Consider the following 24,390-nt stretch of genomic DNA (forward strand, 5'->3'; position numbering starts at 1 on the left):
TGAATACTAACTAATGGAAAGCAAAGCCTCCAAGAACCTGAGGTATTTATGGATCAGTACTACCAAAAGAAAATAGGCTTGAAGCCCTCTTCTAAACTTCTCTGTCAACTACAAGGGAGGTTTTTTTCTTGTTTGGTTTTTATTTTCAGTGTAAACAAAGTTCTTAAAAAGCATGAAGAAAATGGCAAAAATCCAGTTGGTAGCATAACCTCACAAATTTTAAGGTAAAAAAGACCTCATTTAATTTTTTCAGATACACTTTTCCTACCCCTCTGTCAGCACAGGGCTGCTGAATCTACAAAGGAATGCCTTACACCACTAATAACTTTCAGCATAGCACCAGTTGGCTTCTGAAGTTTTCCATATTTTAAGAAGAAAAAAGAACTCATATCTCATAGCTCTGAAAGTATGCAAACTGAACAAGAATAAAGATCATAGCACCTTGCAAAATCCTTTACTCAGCAGATGCCAGGTACACATCTTGGTTGCCAACAAAAAGAATGCATTTTTGGTGAATATTTTTTATTAGATTCATACTAGCTGACATTATTCCTGACGCTAATCCAAGTTTCTCAAGACCAGGTGTTTGTTAGTAGTTAAGATACCAGGTTCATATTTTGGATTCTAAAACACAGCAGCTTCCCCTATCCTATACATTAATTTTCTCTGTATCCAAGAACTGTACCTTCTGAAACTTTGAGCCTTTGTTCTTCATCTGGAGGTTTGGGTGGAGGCCATGCAGATGGAATTCTCCTTGGAAAGCTTCCTTCAATGTAATCTGTTGAATGTGTGGGTTGGCTAACTGCAGCCCAAGTATAAAGCTGGTCTTGCTGTGATTTAAAAAAAAACAAAACAAAAACCAAACAAAAAAAGGGTGGAAAACTTAATATAGAAAGACAAAGTTAAAATATCTAAGCTTTTGTTTCTAGCACAAATAACCCAATATACCCAATATCAAGAGAGACTAAGTTTTATGCTCTTCAGTCTGATAAAGACTTAAGAAAAATCTGTATTAAAATAGTTATGTTCATTACAAACAGAAAATTAAGCTTTTAGTTTTCCACAACCCAACAACACATTAAGACACAGCTCAGCACTTTTTTGAGTGAAGAACTCTTTGACACTTGTCAGAGTGATAACACATTCTGTGACTGCACTTTGTAACACATGGCCAGTTTTATGGCTTGGAGTGAAACATTTCTCTCCACACCACACATCATCATTTTACACTAAACACACAAGCAAAGAAAATGAACAGAATTATTTCAGCAGAAATTAAACTGATATATGCACTCTTTGAAGCCCTATTTTTATGATTTACATTTTAATATTTTTAGAAAAGAAGGTAAAAAGGTGGATTTTGTCTTGGAGTAAAATGAAAAAACCCCAAACCAACAGCTAAAGGTATTTTCAGTCTGCTAGGCTCAAATCAGATTACACCCTTATCATTCAACAGCTTTGAGTTTGAGTCTATGATTAAAAGTAGGACATACAGTTTCTGATGAAAACTAGGGCAAACTTATGCTTTAAGCTAACAGCAAGATTTTAGATTACCACAATTCAAGTAGTTATTCTTGTGACTCCTAGTCTGCATCAACATGCACACCTTGTGATTAAACATTTAGAATGCTGTAAATTTTACAGAGATCATTCACAGCAATTGCACAAGTAACATCATAAATGATCTGGAAAGATGCAAATACTGTAGCACAAAACTAAAAAAAAAAAAACAAATCACAGGATGACAATACAGTCATATCACAGTAATAAATTTTACAAAGATGATGTTCATTAGACTTCATTCATTCTATTGCCTGAATAAAAACTGGTAAATATTTCATTTTTGGATTAAAACTTTTTTTCTTTTTAATTTTTCAGATAATAAACTTTGAAGAGATATGCAGGAGGAAGAAGAAAATTCTACTTGTTTTTGTGATAATCACTATTCTACGTGGCAAAGTTTCTACTTGCCTAAAAATAAATTGTTGTAAGAGTGAAAATGTTATTTTGGGAGCAACTTGGAACAGAAAAATGCTGGTAATAAAGTAAAAAGCTTTGTTTTAAAGAGGGTGCTTCAGTCAGGGTCAAAGGAAACTCATTAGACCTTCCCAGCATGAAAAACATGGCAAAAATCCAGACATGTACATTGACTTTAGATAAAGGTAAAAATAAATGGATAAAAAGCTTAATAAAAAAAATAACATCAGGTTCTTTACATAGCCCTGAACTCCATGTTCCTCAAAAAGCATGTCCATTAGAATAGAATGCTACTCTATTTGAACATCTGAAAAGGCTCTATTAATTCAGTCCTTTGAGTCACTTCTTTGTCTATTTCCAGCTTTTTAGAGGATATGTGTTTCTGAGTTTCTGCCCAATTTCCAATACTGTTTGAGTAAAAGGGAGAAGGAGTCCTACCTGTACATGTTGTCTGAAGAAAAAGTGCTGGATGTCTCTATTTGTCATGTTTCTGCATCATTTAAATCTCAAAAACAGAGGAAATTAAGACTTGAAAAAGTCATTGGGGCATACCAGAACAATTTTTTTTTCTAGCCCACTCTACCTACCACCTTTTACAGTCCAGGGAACACAGGGAAGAACATGCTCTGCACAGGGTTAACTGGCTAAGCACAGATGACTTTCAATAGAGTTACATGTAGGGTTACAGGGCAGTAAAACAAAAAACAACCAACTGCAGATAATGTTGACATAGCATAAATGAGGAAGACAAAGAGTTAAACTGTTCCTAGACATGACATTTCACCAGTTCTTGAAAGATATAATACAATAATTTAGCAACAGATTCTTGAAATAAGATTAGTCTACGTGAATCAAGATATATTTAAAAAAAAAAACCCCACCCTCAGAATTATTGTACAGATGGTATACATTATGAAGGTAAGAAAATATGAAGTACCTATGTTCTTGCTGATACAATTCACAGCATATAAAATATGAGCAGCTATAAATTAAAACATCACATGACTTGATAAAAAACTCTTAACCCAGCATGGGAGCTTTGTTTCTGAGTGTGAAAGACAGTAACTCTTGTTTGTATTGCATTTGGGGAGGATTTAGTTATTTTCTATTCAATACAGAGAAGGACAATAGAATAGACTCCTCATGAAATGGAAATTTACGGATATAAATGTAAATTTAAAAAAATGTCTCTAAGGGACTTGCACTACAATGAAAGCATATCCACTTTCAACATATAAACAAGGTATTTAACAACAACTATCTTCAGATTAGTTGCAAGCTTATAAGTATAATTTAAAATATGAAAAAATCTCATAACACAAAGGTAGTCTGAAGCTCTGGATGGAAAGTTGATAGTCCATAAATTACACTTTAAAAGAGAAAAGGTTAACTCTGTCTCTACTTTCATGCCCTTCAAAAGACACAAATCATTTGAATGTCCTAATTCCTACGCACTGAATCTATGGTCCAAAACCTAATCCTCTTTATGTTTTGTCTTTAACTCCTTCTCAGTTAATACACTAACCCATCTCAATTCTCCTTTTACAAATCTGATAATGCCATAAATGTACATGATTATTAGAACGGTTTGGAGAAAGATATGCAGCCAATTTTGTGATGCTGAAGTCCTATTCAAGCAAAAAAACCAAAATAATCCAAATAAAAAAAATCCAGATTTGTTTTTAGTATTAATAATTACAAAGAAATCATCCACGAACCTAGATTTCCACATTCAAATTTTTGTCCTTTAATCTTTTCATTTCAGAGGCAATTTTTACTAAATATCATTGTACTTACAGCAAGTGAATATGCTTACCGTGATCAAGTTTTGGATACATCTGGAATTTCCCCTTCATCTTGCTCAAACACTATGATTTAGTCTTTAAAACATCTCCTTTGAGGGAAAAAAATTGCATGCATATCCTTGTAATGAACCCAGCCTTATTTATTCAGACTCATATCTGGGCAGATACTGGAAGCTTCAAGCTGAGCCCAGTGCACTAAACATGATGCCAAGAAGAGTTCTCGTTTCCACACGTCCTTACACAGCACTTTCCACTGGTTCTTAAAAGTGCAGAGCATCTGCACATGGGCGAGGCAAACTGCCTGCAGGATCTGATGGTACCTAATCAATATACATTTTACCATTTATAGATGCTAGCATTTAGAATCACAGAGTCAGGTCTGTAGTTTAACTCACTCTCTTCCCAGACAGCTCTCAGTATGCACAGGGAATGGCTTTTTGTTACAACTTTTCATTCTCTGCTATCACAGTGTTACACTTCAACTACATAATAAATTAAATATTAAATATTCGCCTCACTGCTTGAGCTGGGTATTTTTTCCAGCTCATCTTTAAAGATGGAAATGAATGTTGGAAGCTACTCAAAGAAAGGCCTCTAGTAAATGCTGTGTGGCTGGTGAACCCAAAACTAGAGCCATGAGTGGGACCAGCAGCAAACATCAGATGTCAGTCTGGTGGGCCTAGAACTCTCAAAAAAGGGGGTCACACGTTTTTCACACAGAGAGACCAGTTTTGTTCCCTGGGTCACACACTGAATTACAGGTTAGTATATCCCTCGCTGTAGGAATATAATAGGAACCCTCAAATGTATTCTGCATTGCTCCTGGAGACAGACAGGCAGCACAACCTCCTGCTCAATGTCGTTTCAGTTTTTAATCAGCTGTTTATCTGCTTCCAGTTCAAAGAACAAAAACTAGCCATTGTGAGAAAGGCTTAAAAGCAGTATGGGTGATGGAGTTGAAATAGCAATAGATGTTTACACATTTGGCCCAAATGGCTGCAAAAGCATGAATTAGCAATGTGAGGATCAAAGGGGAAAAACCTGACCAGATTTATTTAGACAATTCTCAAGAAAAAAAATCAAAACACAGTCAGGTGGGAAGGTGAGGCAGTACAGCAGCAGAGTGCTCTGGTAGTGGGAAGCAGTAGAGGGAGGAAGCCTTTTAGCAGTACCTCTAAACTTTCTTACATGAGGGTACATTGACACTAACTTGCCTGATGGTTCCTGTGCCGAGCTGTGATGCAATAGGGCTCTTTTTTGCATCACTTCTTTTTTTTAAATAGTAAACTTGAAATTCTTTTCCCTAAAACCATAAAGATTTGATGTTATCCTGAATAGGAAAAACAGAAGTGTTGGTGTTTTCTCAGGCAAGTATAAACAGGCCAGGAGTAAACACAGAGCAGTACTTATGAGAAGGTTCCTACTCATCAAATCATTCAGAATGACATTCTTTCAGTATGAAGAAGCTGAAGAACAGGAGAGGAAAAAGTGTAACTTTTAAGTTATTAACTTCTCATTTAAGATGGAACAAGATAAGGTGTAATTCCTCTATGAGTTTATGTTACTAGGGACAAGAAGGGACCAGACTCCATGTCTCAGAGGTGTTTTCCAGGCTAAGAGCTCCAAAGAGCTTGTCCACATTTGTATACAATTTCTTGGCATTTAGTCTCTTTCAAGTGTGCAGAAGGAATAATTTTTTTAATGCAAGAGGTTTAATCATTCTAGCATACTAAGTATACAGCCTCTAAAATAAAAGAAAGTCAACTGTATGTTCTGGACTGAATATAAAGAGTTAATTGTAGAAGCAAGGTTTTAGTCTGAGAAACTAGAGCCAGACTACCTCAAAATGCTCTTATCAGCAGGAGACTGCTTTATTTTAAGCAGCTTTTAAAATAAAGAAATCAATACTTTTAAGAATGGGAAAAGTGGTTTACTTTTTGAGGACAGGTTCAGTAACAAAGCTCTATCTTGCCACTGACAGAACCAGAGCAGTGATTAAACACAGCCCTTTACTTGTGCTACCATTGGGTGCACTAGTGAGCACAGATGCTTTCCAAGGCTGGAAAACAGCAAGTCATTCATAATATTGTAATGTATAGCTGAAGCAGCACTATCCTCATTAATTAAATTTCTTACATTAGAATTTTACTTGAGTCAAAGGATTTTTTTCTTTTCAGGGAACCAATGTGCCTCAACAATGAATTTAAAAACACTTTATGTATCAAAAATCATGAAACATTTATTTCCCATGAAATGACTTCAGCCTCCTCAACCAAAGAGAAAAAACATGTTTGATCCCATCAATCTATATCCCATGAGAGGCAAAGAGAGCCAATAGCCCTGCAGTTAGAGCTCTCACAAGGAAAGGAAACCAAATTTCAGATTTCCACATCTATTCTCATTCTGTTCCACTGTTGTTACCTTGGTCTTCCTGTTCCCCAGTAACTTCCACATTTAATGGACCTGAATAGGTTCAACAGGTGAGCTTACAGTAAAGTTTCCTTGGAAGAAGGAACAGTGGCTAGCCTTCAAGAAAACAGGTCAAGACCTAGCCTCTCTCACATCCAACTAGAACACCCACTTGGAAGGCCACCAGATTATCAGCTACTACTGACATGACCTGAGGATTGTCCTCTTGTTGACTCATCAGAAAATGTGAGCTGAGACAAGAAGTTTCTTCCTCAGGAATTGTTTTCATTTACATTGACACACACTGGATTCTGAAAAATCTGAATTACCCAAATCAAACTGCTTCCTTAGAAAACCCTTTTCATCTCTATGCTATTTGACAATGTAATTTTTACTATGGTAAAAAGGTCTCTTTGAAAGAGATGCAATGTATCCAAATTCAACTCTCAATTTATTTGCAATTCCAAGTGAGAAAAGACATCTTTTTATGACTGATCTTCTGAAGAAAGAGAACTAACCTACAGAAAGTAATAAAATACAAATATCTCTTGAGGTGACAGGCTGAGCACCACCTTCACCATATGCTCAATGATACTAAAAAATTTTAACAGGCAGTGTAAGCTTAATATTCATTATATGGCTCTTGAAGCAGCTCTTCAGAACAACAAGCAAGCAAGCAATGTTCACTGCAAAAAGAAACCTGAAAAACTAGCAACATCCTACATAAGACATCCACGTTGAAAGTGCATACAGTAGCATCACCACCAGGAAGCAGAAAGGAGAGACAGAAAGAAAATAAAGAAAAGGAGCAAAAGGAGTAGAAGACTGCTGGGCTTGGGCTGACAATTGTAAAATAGATTAAAACTTTTAAGAAATGGAAGCAAGGAAGTAGCATAAGAGCAATACTTCAGCCCAAAGATTAACCAACCATTTGCATTTTGCTACACTCAAGAACATTCAGAATTGATCACCACAAAAGACAAAATATCACAAAATGTCACCAGGCAATGCAAGAGGAGACACAGGGACTTTGGTTTAGCAAAAATGAACTGCTATGGTAACCTACACTACAAACAAAGATTAAGAAGCAGATTAACCATCTGTTTTCTCTGGTCTGGTCCACAATTTTCACTTGTTCATTTTTAAAGTCTTATTGACTACTGACTCCAACATACTACTCTAATAAAATTGAGTACTCCAATGTACAGCTCTGATAAATACTGCTCTGAGGTGACATTCAATCTTACATACAGATGCCCAAGCATTGAAAGTATGCTTGAAAAAATGCTGCATGCATTGTTGCCAGCTATGTGCTGCAGTTTAGAATTGAAGTGCTCCTAGTTGATGTCAGTACTTGGGAAAGTTCTTTGGAAACTGATCACTTGTGTTTGGGCTCTCTGTCTTCTGAGAAAGAAGTCTATCTGCAATCTGTTTATCTACTAATTTTCAGACTGATATCAGCAGTGCAAATATGTTAAAATTAAGTCAAGCCTTCATGTCACTAATTTCTCTTCTTTCCGACTTGCTAAGTCCTACCATCTGCTACTACTCAGCAGAAAGAAAGCAGCATCTTTATTTCCTTAGAAAGCATTTGCATCACCGCAGGTGGCCAGGAGATAATAGGAAAACAGCCATTTTTGCAGTATTTTTCATTCATGCTGTCTCTCTGCTTCCTTGGGGAAGCATTATTTCAGAAACAGATGACAGCCTAGTCAGGCATCATAACTGCAAATGGCACAAGGGGCAGAGCCTATCCCAAACTGTCAAACATGACTCTGTATAGAATCATAGCATAACACAGCTAAAAAAGTTACCATCCAGAAGACTTTATTTAGCCCTTTCATTATAGGATGTGCTGAACCTGTTGATAAATCTAGAAGGCACTAACAGCTGTACTCAACACAGTAAGAGCAATAAATAGAAGAACTGAAAAGAGATGTAGAGATCTAGCCAAGTCAGGATAAAACCACAAACAAAGATGAAAGAAGATTATATTTTTTTTTAGTGCCACTTGAAAAGTGGTCATTAATGGGCACTTCAGTGTGAGATAGAGATTAAATTCCTCACACAAGGAGAGCAGTATGGATACTAAAGTATGCTTGGTTTTCTTCTCAAAAGCACTTACAAAATTATAAAAGAAAGCCCCTATCACAAAATAACTTTTCATTCAGAATTTAAGTGTTTTAAGCCTAATGCTCAGAAACAACACAAAGTTACTTGAAAAGCTTATCAGAAAAAAAGTAGGAACTTGCTATGAAAGAAAAAACTGACTGTAGCTTGAGACTATACAACATGAAATGGAAAATCTGAAATGAGAAGTCATAATTAGAGACTACACATCTAAAATGCGTGCTAATTGCAACTACTGGATAGAATGCAAACACCAACTACTGTCACTATTTCTTTGCACTGAGATGTTAAAGAAAGTTGCCTCACATTGATAGGAAAATGCCAGCTTCTTCCTTGTTATGAGCAGTTTAATTCTAATGCAAATATTTATAACTTATACACATTACTGATGGTCTCTGAAGATAGCTATCTTATACCCTAGGTGATTATTAAGAGGGGAACTAAGCAGATGAGATCTCTCCTTATTAAAAACTGTGAACCTCCAACAGCTGAAGGAAAAACTCGCCTGTTGTTGCATTCTTGCCAAAGATGCACCCTTTAGACATGCCAGTTTTGTGATTGTTTTACTCTAATAGGATAATATAATGAGGTAAGATGCTAAAAAGCTTAAGACTACAGCTGTAGTACATGTAGGAAGGTAGGTAGCTCTCACAGTTAACAAGTGACAAGACAAGAAGAAAAGGCCTCCAGCTGCACCAGGGGAGATTTAGACTGGGTATTAGGTAAGATTTCTCCACTGAAAGGGTAGTCAGGCATTGAACAGGCTGACCAGGGAAGTGGTGGAATCACCATACCTGGAAGCGTTCAAAAGGAATGTGGATGTGGCACTTGGGAATATGCTTTAGTAGTGAACACCATGGTGCTGGGTTAAAGGCTGGACTTTGTGATCTTGGAGGTCTTTGCCAACCTTAACAATTCCATGATTCTGTGGTTTGTGAATAGAAGACTTTTCACAAGGCATTAATGTCTGGCATATCATCCACTCAGAAGATATTTTGTTTTCATTTGAATCTTTAGAAACCCTCTTGAATAACTCCCAACTGCTAAAAAGGGAAAAGTTTAAAAGGCAATAACTCTTCAAAAGGCACACAATTTTTTCAGAGAACATGCTTTCTGTAGGCTTTTTCTAATCTATCTTTCTATAAGTTTCCCATTTTCTTGCTTGACTTTATTCATTTTTTAATTAAAACCCCCATTTTTCTTTTATAAAATACTAGCAGAAGCATAACAGATTAAAGATAGCCTGATTAGTATGTTGCCATGACGTACATAAAGCAATAATTAGCAGCCTCCTGAGCAAATGGGCAATGCATGTCTAGACACAGTACCTGCCACTGAACATTTACTTACATGTTAAGACACTCTTTACATTAAAAGAGTAGGTAGGAAGAGCTATAACAAAAGCTTCCACTTCTCAACAGCAAAATCTTAAAAATCTTAAAAACACCAACTCTTTTTTATTTAAAGCTTTGTTCAATTTGTATTTTTGGGACTAAATTTTTAATCTGGGCTACTGCCATTAACCGTTTTAAAAGAAATAATTGATAAAATAGGCCAAAACTGAACATGAAACTTTTCTCATAAGTTCTTAAAACAGTTCTAAAATTTCTGTTCTTTGGGCTAATTGGACAAGAAGTTCAGACATACTTCATGAACATGTCATCTCCAATCATCATTAAATTCTATCCAAAGACCTGAGTAATATATAAGCCTTTGGAAAATACATAAATATGGTGACAGCTGCCATCTCTCTGAAGATTATGTGCCCTCATTCAGCATTTGTTGATCCTTCACATTTGCCATATATGAAAAAAAGAGTAAGCATCACATCCACATAGTGTCCACCAGAGACACAAGTGCCAAGAATTTAAATTAAACTGAATTCTAGAAACTATTATAAAACTAGCCCAAGAAACTAAGAGCTGTGAAAGTTGTCTTTACTTTTAATACACTGCTTAATTGCAGTCAGATAGAGGAGAAAAGAAAGAAATAGGATCCAAAAAGAAATAAAAAAGAGGGCATGTACTATTCTTTAGTGCCCTACACTGAAGCCTGGAATAACTTGGGAGAAAAAAAGCAAACCAGATCTCTTGCATTACTGAGAACACAGACACAATATTTGAATAAACATTTCTAAGACAGGGAGAAGTAGAGGTGACCAGCTGCATGATTAATAAAGAAAATGAGAATATAATCAAAATGTGCAATTGCAAACATTTCAAGAGATTTTAGCACTAGCCATGTTAAATTAAATTCACTAGAGGCCAGCCAGAAAAGGGGATCAGAGTGAGAGAATAGGACTTTAAAATAATCTGTTTATATTCATCTTGAGCCATGAGCAATAGATCATAGAGTGAACAAAACTTACTCTATTGTTTTCATAAACTGTAACCTAACATCTTCAAAAAATAAAGTCTGTGGGACCACACTTAAGCAAGAATGGAATCATGGATTTTATTCAATTAAAAAAAAATAATACCTTTAAGTTCAGAAAGGGATAAGTCAAAAGAAGAAAAGGATTCAAGGATGGGTTTCAGTGGAAAAAGTGTTGGAAATTCTGCAAAAAAATTATATATTCTGAAAGAGTGACCTAAAAGACTTTACAAGCACCAGACTAAGCTGAAAATCAAAATGGCCAAAGAAGTAACATTAAGGAGCAGGGAAGCACCATAGCTTCATGGAGGGTGGAAGGCCAAGGTGGCAGGGACCAGGACAGGGCTACAGGATCTCTTCTGAGGGCAGTTTGAGCTAAGGTAAACGGATATCAGCCAATCTGGGGGCAATCCAAAATTGAACTCTGAGTTTGATGAACTCGGAGATGAACAAAGAATATGGGTCTATCTCTGCTCCCAATTTTGGAGTAAGGTCAAAAAAAGATGTACCTCTTAATTCTAGATGGGTGAAATTTAGCTATTAAGGCTAGTCCTTAACTAAGCTGTAATTCCTATGTCTTTGAAATAAACTGTCAGATCAACATTGAAGTTTAGCTCTAATAAGTTTTTAAAAATACAAAAAAACCCCAAGAATAATATGAATAGGGAAAAAAAGCCTCAAAGTATACACATGGAGAGAGATTCAAGAGAGGATATGACTCGCCTACCTTACATGTCCTTTTTAAGGTAATATTCAGCATCATAATTTTTTTCAAGCTAATTTTTAATTGTATAATTCCCTTACATAAAAATTAGCATTTATATTCCGTAAAATAGAAGCAAGGAGAAGCACAATTTTCAAGTTTTCAGCCATTTAAATTTATACTTCAAATTGTAAATATTTTTATTTCGGATAACATGTAATGAATAAACTGCTAAGTGTTCCTGTACTGAGGTCACCAAGGCTGGAGTAGAAACATATTTCAAAACTCAGCATCAGCAAGTCTCAGCTCTGCACCATGTGCAATTCAATTACAGAGATCTGGTGTTCTAGACAGCTGTATGCTCCTCTGAAGTACCATGAACTATTGGTTACATAACAGTGCTGCACACCACTTCTAACACTGTTTTACCAGGAGTGTGATCTATTTAGGGGATTTACACAGAAAAATTTTCACGGAAGCTGTGACTTTTGTGGCTTACTGATAGACCAAGGCAAATTAAGATCACTGCTAATCCAGCAACATCTTAAATTCCCAGCCTTGACAGATGGTTGACATGGCACCACTAGGCTACTACTATGTCCCTTCTTAATGGACATGTTAAACAAAAGATAACTAAAATATCTGTTACTCAAAGCATGGTATATCACTTTAAAAAAGAGCTTTTTCTGCTTCTTTACAAACTTTGAGTTTGATAAAAAACTCTATTTGGAATGCAAGTGAAACTTTTAAAAAATGTGGTTTTCAATAACCTAAAGGAGATTGCTGAATATATGGTAACAGCAGGAGAGTGGAAAACAGTACTAAGATTCTTTTAAACAACCTGGAAAATAAGAAACTTGTCTTTCCATTAACTATTATGAGTATGTTTAACCACAGGCACTTTAAAATTCTGTGTGATTTTAAATTGCCTGGGTAACCTCAGTTTAACAATTAAACCACATTTTTTCAATTAATTTCAAAAACCAGTTAAAAAAAAATGTTTCAAATGTTGCATCCTAAAACAAACAAACAAAAAAAAAACCCCAAAAAACAAAACAAAACAAAGCAACCAAAACAACAACAAAAAACCAAACAGTAAAGCCAAAACATTAATATATAATATTGTTAGAGTGACCTTGGGATGACTTTATAGATAACTGGGTTATTTAGGAAAGCTTGTATAAGAATTCATTGCAAAAAAATTATTCTCAGTTTTCCCTTTACCCGTTGTGTTAAACTATTCTTCAGGAAAGATGAGAAAGATTTAAAGAGTTAAGAAATAATCATGTTCTCTCATATCTATGACAATCCTTTTTTGAGTGTTTGTAACCAAACTTCAGCTTAATGTGTATAGAATAGGGATGATCATAACTATACCAGCAAGACATTAAGTAGATTAGTTAATTTTGTATACTCTTTTGAAGCTTATTAGTGAAGAGAAAAATCCCAAATTATGTTTAGCCACATAAACAAGTACAAAGTGTCATAGGTTACAACAAGAAGACATCTTAATGTTGAATTTATTATCCAAGAGAAAGGTAAAGCATGTAAAGTTATGTCAATACCCAGGTTTGTAATAGTAGGCAAACACCTGGCCAGATAGCCCACAGGTACAGATAACATTATAGCTGGAATGCCAGAATATTTGCACATTTGCATTGACCTCTGCACTATTTTGTATCAAAAGCATTTTCAGAAAAAGAAAACAAAAAAACAAACAACCTAGCATAGATGTCTAGTTTGTGTTCTGTAAAATTTTGTGACATGCCATTTTCTGTTTTTCCTTTAATTTATATTTTTTAGTGAACTGATGGAAATCTTGGTAGCTACAAAGTGCTTTGATTCAAGGAAGACAACAACAAAAACTGCAAATGAAGAACAGACTAAGACTAGGGTATGACTTAAAAAGTTAAGAAATCAAGTTATATAGGAGAACATGCTTATGTGGATACAAAGGTGAACATACCTGAGCACAGAAAAAGAGCTGGTCACTCTCTAAGGGCAATTTCCATTAAAATGACAAACTGAATTCTTTCAGGAGGGATAAACTATTATAAAATCGTGTCCTGCTTCACAAAAGAGACAAAAGACAAGTTTCCAGTACTCACATCAAATGTGGGTGTGCTTTGCTTGGCACTCTGGTTGCATGGCTCTCTGAAGCAGTCAGTGAATGGCAGCAAAAGACCCATGGCAATAATGCGGGAACACAGCTTTTCTGCTTCTTCTTGTGGTGCATTTTCCTGCTGGCTGAAGAGCTTTTCCAGCAGAGTTCGTCCTGCCAAAGTGATGAGAGATCAATAAGAAATGGTAGCTACATGCAGGACACAAATATTTAGGCATTACAATGTGTATTGAAAATATAAATTGTCAGAAGTAAAGAATATTAAATTAAAAAATTCTTGAGAAATGTATCTGATAGTAAGTCATTAATACAAAATATTTCTACATAATGATTGCAAGTGATCTGGAGCCTGATTAATTAGGATATTCAAGAAAATATGTGTATATATTATATGTGCCAGCTGCACTGTGAAGTAGGAACAAAAACCATGAGTTGTTATTGTAGCATTTCCTCTACAATTGTTCTGAAGGGAAAAATCAAGATACTACTAGCAAGATAAACAAATTCTTCCAAAGATGTCACAAACGAGTTAGTACAAAGTTTAGCCCCTCAGCTCCTGGAATGAGCCCTTGTTCTTTGAATCATAAAATTATTACAGTCTTTAAGAATTTTTACTGTGCTTCTTTGGAGAAAGTCTCAATAAAAGAAGAGTAAAAAAAGCCTCATAACTATTCTGTACAAAATTGTATTGTACACAGCTCCAGAGTGGTGGAGTGCTCCAAAATAAAATGCAGTGATACAAGCAGCAATTCAGAGAAGTAAAGCTTTTAAAGATCAGGAAAATATTTTTTCCTCTTATAGGGCCAGATTTCATGATCAAAGAGTTTTCTTTTGTTATCCAACCAGAACATGAAAGGAAAGCATATACTATAAAATATATTAGAGGAGAAAATGTTAGTGGTTTGAAATATGACAATGATTTGTGAGTTTAGTCAGAAATAGACTATAAAAATTAGTTACATAGGCAGATTGCAGTAAAACCTACATTGTAAGAATATTAAGTTGCTTAAGCTCTTAAATGTCAGATGTAAAAAGATGCCAAAGTTCAGTCACATGATTTTGATAAAGAGATTAAATAGATCTACTAAAAGAGGAAGACAAATGGAATAATAAATTTAATTTCATGTTTGAGTATAAACTAGCTGGGAATGCAGTATATACCTAAAAAACTTTCTATAGCCTGTTTTTTCTACCCAAAGCCAAAGATATTTAGAAAAAACCAAACAAAACCCAAAACTGTTAAGAAAGCATTTTAGTGTAATTTAGCATAATAACAATAATGTTAATAATTCTAATTCTATGGGTTTTTACATGCAAGATTTCTAATTGAACATTGAATTTTTTCAAAATGTAAATTTTCCCAGGCTGTCTGAACATACTAAAAAGATTTTTCTTTTAAACATCTGGAAGCAATTTTAAAAGGATACTGTAAGTGACATTTGGCAAGATGTTTCTGTATTATTTTAACTCCATGTGGCAATACACCCTAAAATAAATAATGCATTAAAGTGTTGGAAGTTGTTTCTAAGATTTTCTTCTCCACATCTAAACATCTGATAATTATCTGATTATTAGTCCAAGTTTGCTAGCCCTTTATTAGACAAAATCCAATACATTCAAGGGAATAAAATACGAGATAAGCTTTGAGATAAACTTTTACAAGACATAAATTTTGTAATGTTAGCCAGTAAGTTTGCCTCTGCTCATTGGTTACACCACCTAAAATGCAATGCCAACAAAACTGCTTTTTCAACATACCCCTTATCACAGTTCAGCTATTAATCCTTCAAAATGATTTATTATTTCAAGGCAGTCCTTCTTGCTGACCACAGGGATCACTTTGCTCACACCCAAACAGAAAGAATTATGCAATAAAATGACACATTTCTGCATGCTATATTATATATTGAAATGTTATCTTTGACTACTAAATGTCAGACTTGATAGATTTTTCTCCCCCAGGACACTGCACCATTTGAACAATCTTGTCATGTTTAGAGAATCTTCTTCTGTTTAGAACCAGAATAACCCCTTCCTTTTCCTTTGGCCTAATTAGTAGGAACAATATCTGTAAATTACTAAATAGGAAATGATGCTTTTTTCCCTTTTAATCCACCCATTAATTTGCTAATTTTTATAGCAACTAACTGTCTTGCTCAAGTTCAAAGACATTTTTCAGAATTTCAGTTGCTATTCAGCTGGAGTTTAATTTTTATAATAGTTTTTGACTATGTTCTAAAATTAATTTAATATTCAAACAGTATAAAATGTGTAAAAAGTCATTAATGAATTTAATTAATGAATTTTATTAAAGTAAGAGAAAATATATAATTTTTTTCCATCTGAGCATGAAGCAAATAGTATAGCAAAAATTATTTAATTATTAGCAAGTACTTTACAACCTAGAAGAATCAACAATTGTATTTAAACTGATTTCAGGCTAAATTTCGGTCAACTACAATATTTTGGACTACAATTTTACCTTGTTAGTTTTTAAATAAAAGGCACCTGCAACAGCTTTTGGTCTCAGACACCTTAATCACCTCATATTCATAATTTACATAAGATAATACCTTCAGGAAATTAAGATGTTTGCAAATCTGGAATTAAATGATTAACAATTTGGTAATTACTAGATAAGCAGCTGATTTCTGCTAAAGGTTTAACTGCAATGACAAAGAATTTCTCATGACAGCCTTTACCTGCCATGAAAACAATAAAAACTAAATCCAAGGTCTCTGAGATCTCTTTTTTTCCCCTAAGAGGTTACCACAATTCATGTTTAAAACACTTTTTCCTAGAAATCCTAGATTATGAAGTTACTGAACCTTGTTCTTACCTTTCCCCTAATTATTTTGGCAAGGGATGGGAAGAATACTAAATTTTGAATTAGACAAGAACTTCAGCTTTAGATCAAATCAGTATTTTGAGAATCCTGATAAAAATCTTCAGCAAGTAAGATGACTATAAATTCAGAAGATATTTTTAGGAGGTTAGAATGACTTATTAAATCCTAGTAAGGGATAAAAAGACTTTTATTTTTTTCTTCTCTTTCAAGGGATTACACAATTAATCAACTAGAAGAATGAGAATGTGGGATTAAGTTTGGAAGTATCAGGTATTTGGCCTTCTGTGGCTATTTTGTTATAATTTTTCTACAGTGACTCAGCCAGAATCTTCTGGCTGGGCTTCCAAGTTCCTTGCTCTCCACCTCTGTAAGATCTGCCTCTTTCTCCCATTCCTATGAAGATGAAGCACTGTGGATCTTGTCTCCTCCACTATGACACAACAGGTGCATCCAATCCCTATGATCAATAATTGAACCACTGTTCATGAAAGTCATCTCTGCAGAATATGCAATTTGAATGAATTTTCACCTTTTACTGAATGAAAATTCACATGTTCCAGTATGGTTTCCATTCATATTGCCTCCCTGTATGAAAAATGTGGGTAAAACAGTGTTCAGTATTGTCCACAGAGAAACACAAGATAATCCTGAATAAATGAATTCACCTATAAATGATAGATGTGCTCAGAAGACAAGCTTTTCAAAGAGCTACAAGGTGAGCAAGAAAATCCTTAAAAAGCAACAATATCATAGAAATGGTGTTAGCTTTGAATTTGGTTAATTATTGAGAGGAGGAAGAGACATGAATGGAAGTGGGAATTGGAAGAAAACTAGAGTGGTCACAGTTGTACCAAAACACACACACGCTCTAAGGCACTGCTCCACAGCAGAGATTCCAATAATGCTTCCCTGAGGATCCTGCTGTTATAATCTCACATTTATCTTTAAAGATGTGTCTTCCATCCTCCTCACACTGGATTTGCAAAAGCCCAGGAGCACAGCTGTCAGTGAGCACCAGTTGAGACTAAGGATCAAAATGAATCTACTCCAGAAGCTCCCCCTTCTGCAAGTCTCAGTGATTCTCTCCAAGAAAAACCAGAGCACTAACACCACACCTGAACCATTAACAGAGCAGTTGCATCAGTCCATCTTAACCTAGACACACTGGAGACAGACTTTCCATTTTTATTCTTCCTAAAGCAGAGTGAATGGCTTCAGTATAACATCAGCTCTGAACGCTCTATTCAGTCACCTCAAGAGTTAACTTGATTTGTGCACACATTGCTCACATCTTCAAAAGCTGGAATCTGCTTACTTCCTCTTCCCCACTTTACTCTTTTTTTCATCCATTTTAGTAAGATCAGAAATGCTCACACAGCAAAGGGATTTCATAAGCTTTGAAGCCAAATTTACCATAGGCCTTACTCTATTTCTGGGAGACAAGACAGGAAATAAAGGAAAAGGAAGAAGACATCAACAAAATGGTGAATTTTCATTTACAATATTTTCTTTTAGTCTTGCAGAATGTGAAAAGACAATTGTAGTCTTCTTACAGTTTCTCATTTAAAAAGGATTTAAATTACATAGTTTAATAAACAAAAATTAACAACAACAACAACAAAAAAACAAACACCCTAACTAAAAACCAGAGACAAAATAGGAGGAAAAAGAAAAAAAAATTTTGAGTAATTCAAAAGTTAGGAAATGCTGTACTTCAGCAATCTGCTGAAGCTTAATGAATAATTTTTCAGGGCAAATCAATCACACTCCATTTTCACCTTTTTGCTGTTCAACATACTTTACCAGGGACTCAAATATATCAAGCATACTAATATTTACATACAAAATTATTACCTCAAGGATAAAAAAGTATTCAAGTTATTTAATGTTTTCCTTTAATTTCAAAATCTTTTCAAATTTCTAGTTTTTCAGCTAACCTGTACCACTCAGCCTAAATATAAAGTGCAGCATGTGACTGCTGAGAAAGAGGAGATTTTTCAAGATGCACATGTAACCTGGGGAATGAAACAGAAATTGGTATTCTAGCCCACTTTTCTTCAAATAATAAGCCCAAGTACTGTGTAAGTGCATATTAAATATGCATTTGCAGTATAAAAGAAGCAATTTAATTTTGTCTGTTATTTGCCTGAAGACTGACCTGGGAGATTATACCAAATATTCCAGGATTAGAAGCTTCATTTATTGTTCTTTTCACTGTAGAGTTTCTAATCCTCTTCTGATTGGTAAACTGTTCTAGATTTTTCATCCTGTGAGGTTGCTTTAGTGGTTTTGGTTTTTTTTGGTTTTTTTTCAAATTTTTTTAGGGGATTGAATTTTTATTGACAGATACTTTCCTAAAATCATGTGACAGATTTCCTGGTTACATAAAACATGGAAAACCTAGTAAGCAACAGGTCTCCACATAATATAGTTTCATAACAAATAGGAAAAAAAAAGCAGCCTGCTTTGAATAAGCACAAAATATAACATGATTTAAGTCTATAATTTCCAGCCAACATAAACCTTAAATATAGCAAAATTGGTCTAGGTTTAGGGCACACATTGCTATAATACTGTCAAATATATTTCCTTTTCTTCTAATTATCAGCTGATCTCTGCCTACACTGGTTGTATAAAAGCCTATGTTTCTAAGGGAGGAAAAAACCCTCAGAGATGTTATATAATTATATCTTTATGTATTTATACTGTATAATATCATATCATATAATATATAAAATATTATTTTTTCATATTTATATCCTTTATTTTAGTTTTTAGAACATCAATAAAGTTAGGGATGTGTGAAAATACCAAAGAAGATTATCCTTTCTTCTCTGATGCTCTGCCTCCAGATTTCCTGGCTGTGTTTACATGGTATAAACTAAACCCACACATCATCTTAAATTCAAAAGTCAAAGCAGAAAGTCTGTCTAAGCCTGAGAATTAAGAAAAAGACAGATATCAACACTATCTCCCTCATTCCCACAGTTTTCTCTGTCTGCCTACACACAGCTCAATGTAATTTCAAAGTCAGAAATATCTATTTATTACAGTGAATAGTGTATTGAATGAATACATTCACAAACTATTCAAACTGGAATAAAATTATCAGTTATTAATTTTACATTTTTCAGTCCTGTACTTGACTGTCACAGTAAACACTATGCTTTATTTTTGCCAAGCTGATGAATTTCTTGGCATCTCAATCTCACTCCTTTTACTAGGTCCTATCTCTCACAGCAGATTTGTTCAGTGTTAAAAATTTTCCATGTAACTCTTCACTAGCTCCAAGAAAACAGGATCAGAGTACATCAACCCCTGCGCAACTTAGGAATTTTTTCTTTTATTTTAGCCTTACAATTATCACTAAAAGTTTAGACAGATTCTGGGTTGTGCAAGACAGCCTTATTAAGCATACAACAGATTTCAACTCAGCCAAGAACAAGCAACGCATTACACAGAAAAAGAAAGAGCACCACGTAATGCTAACAGCTGCAAGTGCCTGAGCCACCCCAAAGAGAGCTAAGGAACACGTGTCATGCTCCCTTTTGGAAGGAAGGGCATTAGCTGCCAGTGGAAGAGAATCCTGCACTGCCCCCAGTCACCCCAGTGCATGCAGGGCAAAAGCAGCACCTCACTCAAATAGCCCTGAAATTCTTCCAGAAATTCCCTGATGGAAAAAGTGGAGATCTGAGAAAATTTGAAAAAAGGGTTCTCAAAAATTAAAGGTGAAAAAGAGGGATCACTGAATTAAGGAAGAAAAATTTCACAGCAGAAAGTATGTTACAAACAGTTTTCAAAAAACCTGCATCTGCTACTTGATCTGTAGTTTGCCCTAACTGAACCAAGAAGCTGTATTTTAAAACAACCTGATCATTTGTACTGACTATAAGACATGACAACACCACCAATTTCAGAATATAACCCAGTGGTCTGTTATAAGATTACTTAAACATACACCACATTTCCACAAATGATGCTAGAAAGCATCTGAAAATCTAACCAATGCAGACCTTCGTCCTGATGAATGAAATCCTAAGGTCAGCTCAGTTCCTAATTTTGAAATTTGTGTCATAATATAGAAAGACAGAAGTAAAATGAAAATTTTACTTGGTAGTGAAAATATAAAGTCCTCCAAATGCTATGGTCAGGTCAAAGGTCAGGACACGGGTCTGCTCCTGTGTTAATTATGTAATAAACTTTCCACAGCCTGACTGAGCCCATCAATCACTACACTGCAGGGAGCAGGCCAAAATGACCTTGTTCCTCTGGTGGTAGTGAAGCAACATGACAGAGTCCCTTATCTAAGGCCACCAGGACTTTTCCTCTTTGGATAAATGATTTGCAGTGTTACATTATGTACAGAAATGCAGATGAACACCTTCTCACCACTCTTGTGTTGTCTAGAAAGCAGCCATAAATAGAACGTTATCAATGCAGTCTTTCTGATCTTTGCTAAAACCATGCTGCATTTTGTTGTTTTTCTTTACCCTTTTGTCATATACTCAATAGTTAATTCTATCTTATCCTCTCCTCCTTCAAGATTTGTTCCAAAGGCTTGCCAGCTGCTGCAGTCAAAAACATGATGAAAACTGGCTTGATTATTTACAATAACAATATTTTACTTTTTATATAAAGCAGATATTATATCTTTGCCATCACCAGGGCTTCAAAATATATTAAAGTATTTGTGATTTTAGGCTGTGACAGTGCTTTCAGCTTTCTTCCAGATTAGCAAGTCTGAAGGACTGTCTCCCTAACTTGAACATAAGCTCCATGAAATTTTGCTTCCATGGTGACTAAGATTTTACACCTTTCCCACACAGTGAATTTTCTTACATATGACATATGTATGACAGGATAAGCCAAGAGAGAATATTAAACTATCCTTTTAACCCTACCTTTTGCTAGATGTCATTTATACGTGTCATTTAGTGACATATATGGGAAAAGGTAAATATACCTCTTTCAGAAGACGGAGATGTAAAAATTATTTTTCAATACCTGACAATTCTTTAGTTATGATGCACAGAGTACAAAATAAATATCTTTCTAAAAATATCAACAGGATTCGCCCCCACACCAACAATTAAATTATATGTGTCCTTCCACCTTGATCTCTCTTCAGGTTCTAACGCAGCATCATTTCAGTTTACAGAGATACATTTATAAAGCTTCCTAATTACACCAATTTATTATGAAGGAGAACCTATATGCGTCTGTCTACCAAAACTTTGAGGCACCATATGTATCTTTGGCAAATTTCATAATGTGTTTTCTGGGTACTTAGCTTTCTCTCAGCAAGTATTTAATTCTGTCCTCTTTATCCTTTTAGTTTCTTGGTGATTTGTGATGCGAAGGCAGCAGTCTGTGCCAGGTTCTCACAGACTGCTGGAAAGCCACAATTCTTTCTGTCTAGCTCTTTTAAAATAAGAAGCTCCTCTGATGTCTTTTTGGACATCTATTACTAACAGCATCTTTTGTCAGTCCAACCTGATACATGCAATTCCTTACAACTCAATCTTGTAAAACTTTATTCCCAATGGTTTGACATTATATTCCACATTCAATACAGTCTGGCCCATCTCTACCTTAGAAGTAAATCCAGGTGTGTGCTCAAGCAGCCAAAAGACACAAGGCACAACTGAACTCAACCAAGCTAGGTGGTCTTTAAGGTGGCACAAATAACATATTTCCTTCTACCTACTCATTAGCTACCAGGCCTGCCTTTGCTTTCTTTCCCCTCCAGGACCCGTGCTCCCAAGGCCTGCTAATCTCCAGCTTGAGTAACTGCTTTTTAATATTTATCAAGTTGTAAGAAAGCTTTTCTTTGTATCCATAAAAAAACAACAGGTGAAGAAAAGCAAAAAGGGAGAAGTTAGAACTACATTCCACAAAAACCAAACCTAGACATGCACATCTCTGCATTTCTGCAGATATGTTCTTCTAGACTTCATTTGAAGAAAACCTAGGAACACAACTACCTTGCTATAAGAGGGCCTTTATGTTCTTTCATGGATGTAATCAAATATTTCCCTCAACAATTTCTCAGCATTAATTATTTCTTGACTCTTTGGATGACAAAATAGCACATGGATACATAAACTTTTTTTTTTAAATGAAAACTCCCTTTTTGTCCATGACTTTTAAGGGATGTTAATATGGACAGTTATTTGATACTACAGTATAGATTTCTTTTTTTACTGTGATTTTTTTTTCCTTATCAGTGCAAGAAAGAGGAAAGGATAGGTGTTACTTTTTCCCTGGTAGATAATATCTCTGACTCTTCAAGGGACATCTGACATCTCAGCATCAAATGAACTCTAGGACAAAAGGTGCCTTCTGTAATTAGTTGCAGAAAAGTTATCTATGTTTTCTCCTGATCCAAACTCACACCAGATTCAGAGCTCTGGCATTCCTGATAACTTTCATATAGAGACCAAAAAAATTTCATACTTATACTGACAAACAAGAATGTCTCAAATCTCTTTTTTGACCAGGCTTTCCTGCCAGTACTTACTTTTCCTGCTGCTATATATGTCAAGATGTCAAAAAGATTAAATTCTCAATATTTATGTTCTTCTTCTATATTTATGTATTTACATTTAGCTTTATAATTATTAGGGTTTACTTTTACAGCTTTTGATATTTATCCACACAATCTCATAACCACTGCTCCTTACTATTGCAAAACTGCTAACTTATTGATTCTACTGGTGTGAACAGATGGAAGAAGTAATGGTCAGTATTTATCTGAGAATAAAACAGGGTTTAGCATCAGAAAACATAACCCACTTCCTGGCCAGAAAGCCTAGCTATTTCCATCAGTGTGAAGAAAAAATTTTGGACAGCAGCAATGTAGAAATACAAGGAGGAACAGTAATTTTTTCACTCAAGGTAACACAGCCCACCTCATTGTCCCTGATTTTCTTCACATGCAGTGTAGGAATGCAGGAAGCTGCTGTTGCTTAGAGAAAATAATAGAATGACACAGCTCCTGAACCCACTTTGCTGCATTTTCTAAAGCATTTAATGAAATGAAACTGGCCTTTTATTATCATATGAAGAGGCAGGAATGCAGTGACACAAGTCCTAACATCTGTCCATCACCTTCCTTTCACAGCTTCTTTCTGCTTCTGCCCTGCACACTTTGTACCAACTCACCCCATTCCCAAAAAAGATCAACTGCCTGCATAAAAGTAAGTTTCTGGAAACTTGCAGTCCAGCTAACTTCTACAGAATGATGTTTTCAAATGTACCTAAAAATAACTAGAGCTGCAGTCACCCACACCTACACATATATGGTTCATCACTGCTACTCCTTATGTAAGCTGAAATTTTGGCAGAAGTAGTTCATAAGGAATACACTTGGCCTGAGCTTGATTAAAATGTTAAACAAACAAAGTATCTTGGGTAATTAGTATTTCTTAGTTTTTAATCACCATGATTCACATTAAAACTTAATCCTTCATATACAGTCAGCCTAATATATCTCCAGAGTTGCTTTTCAAATCCAAGTTTGTTTTCCTTAGACAGAATAGCACAGAGAAAAAAAAAAAAGCTTGTTTCAAGAAATAGGGTTTTTTCTCTGCAAATAAGTTCTACACACAGTTCTTTTTGTTTTGTTTTTTAATAGACCAACCATGCTCCAAGCTATTAAAAAATGCACGCATATTTAAAAAAAAAAAAAAAAAAAAAAAGCACAATTAGATCCAAGAAATAGAATCAAGCAAACTCCACATAATTATTACCACTAGAATAATCCACTGCTTACTTCACAGAAATTAAGACACTGAAGCACACAACATCCTTTAATGGTCAGTTCCAGACAGATGCCTTGTTTGGCAGATATTATAGTAGCACTGTGTCTCAGAGTCAAGTAGAGATGCACAGGACTAAGCTATAAATTGTCCCTTTTCCTTTCCCCATTTGCACCCCAAAAAAGACCATCAGACAAGCAAGACCACACATTCCTACTCCAGACATGTCAGGTTGCCAGTCATGCCTCAGAATGTGGTTGCCC

The 24,390-nt window shown here is 35.1% G+C and overlaps 1 protein-coding gene across 1 annotated transcript in view; it reads right to left on the reverse strand.

The window, feature by feature from the left end:
* FMN2 (formin 2) overlaps window positions 1-24,390 on the reverse strand; it is a 153,060-nt gene that overhangs the window by 123,160 nt on the left and 5,510 nt on the right. The window contains exons 2-3 of the mRNA XM_056486928.1: window positions 13,506-13,672; window positions 688-830 (exon numbers count right to left, since the gene is read on the reverse strand). Of these exons, the coding sequence (XP_056342903.1) occupies window positions 688-830; window positions 13,506-13,672 (310 nt within the window). The remainder of the gene's footprint in view (window positions 1-687; window positions 831-13,505; window positions 13,673-24,390) is intronic.

The sequence above is a fragment of the Oenanthe melanoleuca genome, chromosome 3 (genome assembly GCF_029582105.1).
Source record: "Oenanthe melanoleuca isolate GR-GAL-2019-014 chromosome 3, OMel1.0, whole genome shotgun sequence".
NCBI lineage: Eukaryota > Metazoa > Chordata > Aves > Passeriformes > Muscicapidae > Oenanthe > Oenanthe melanoleuca.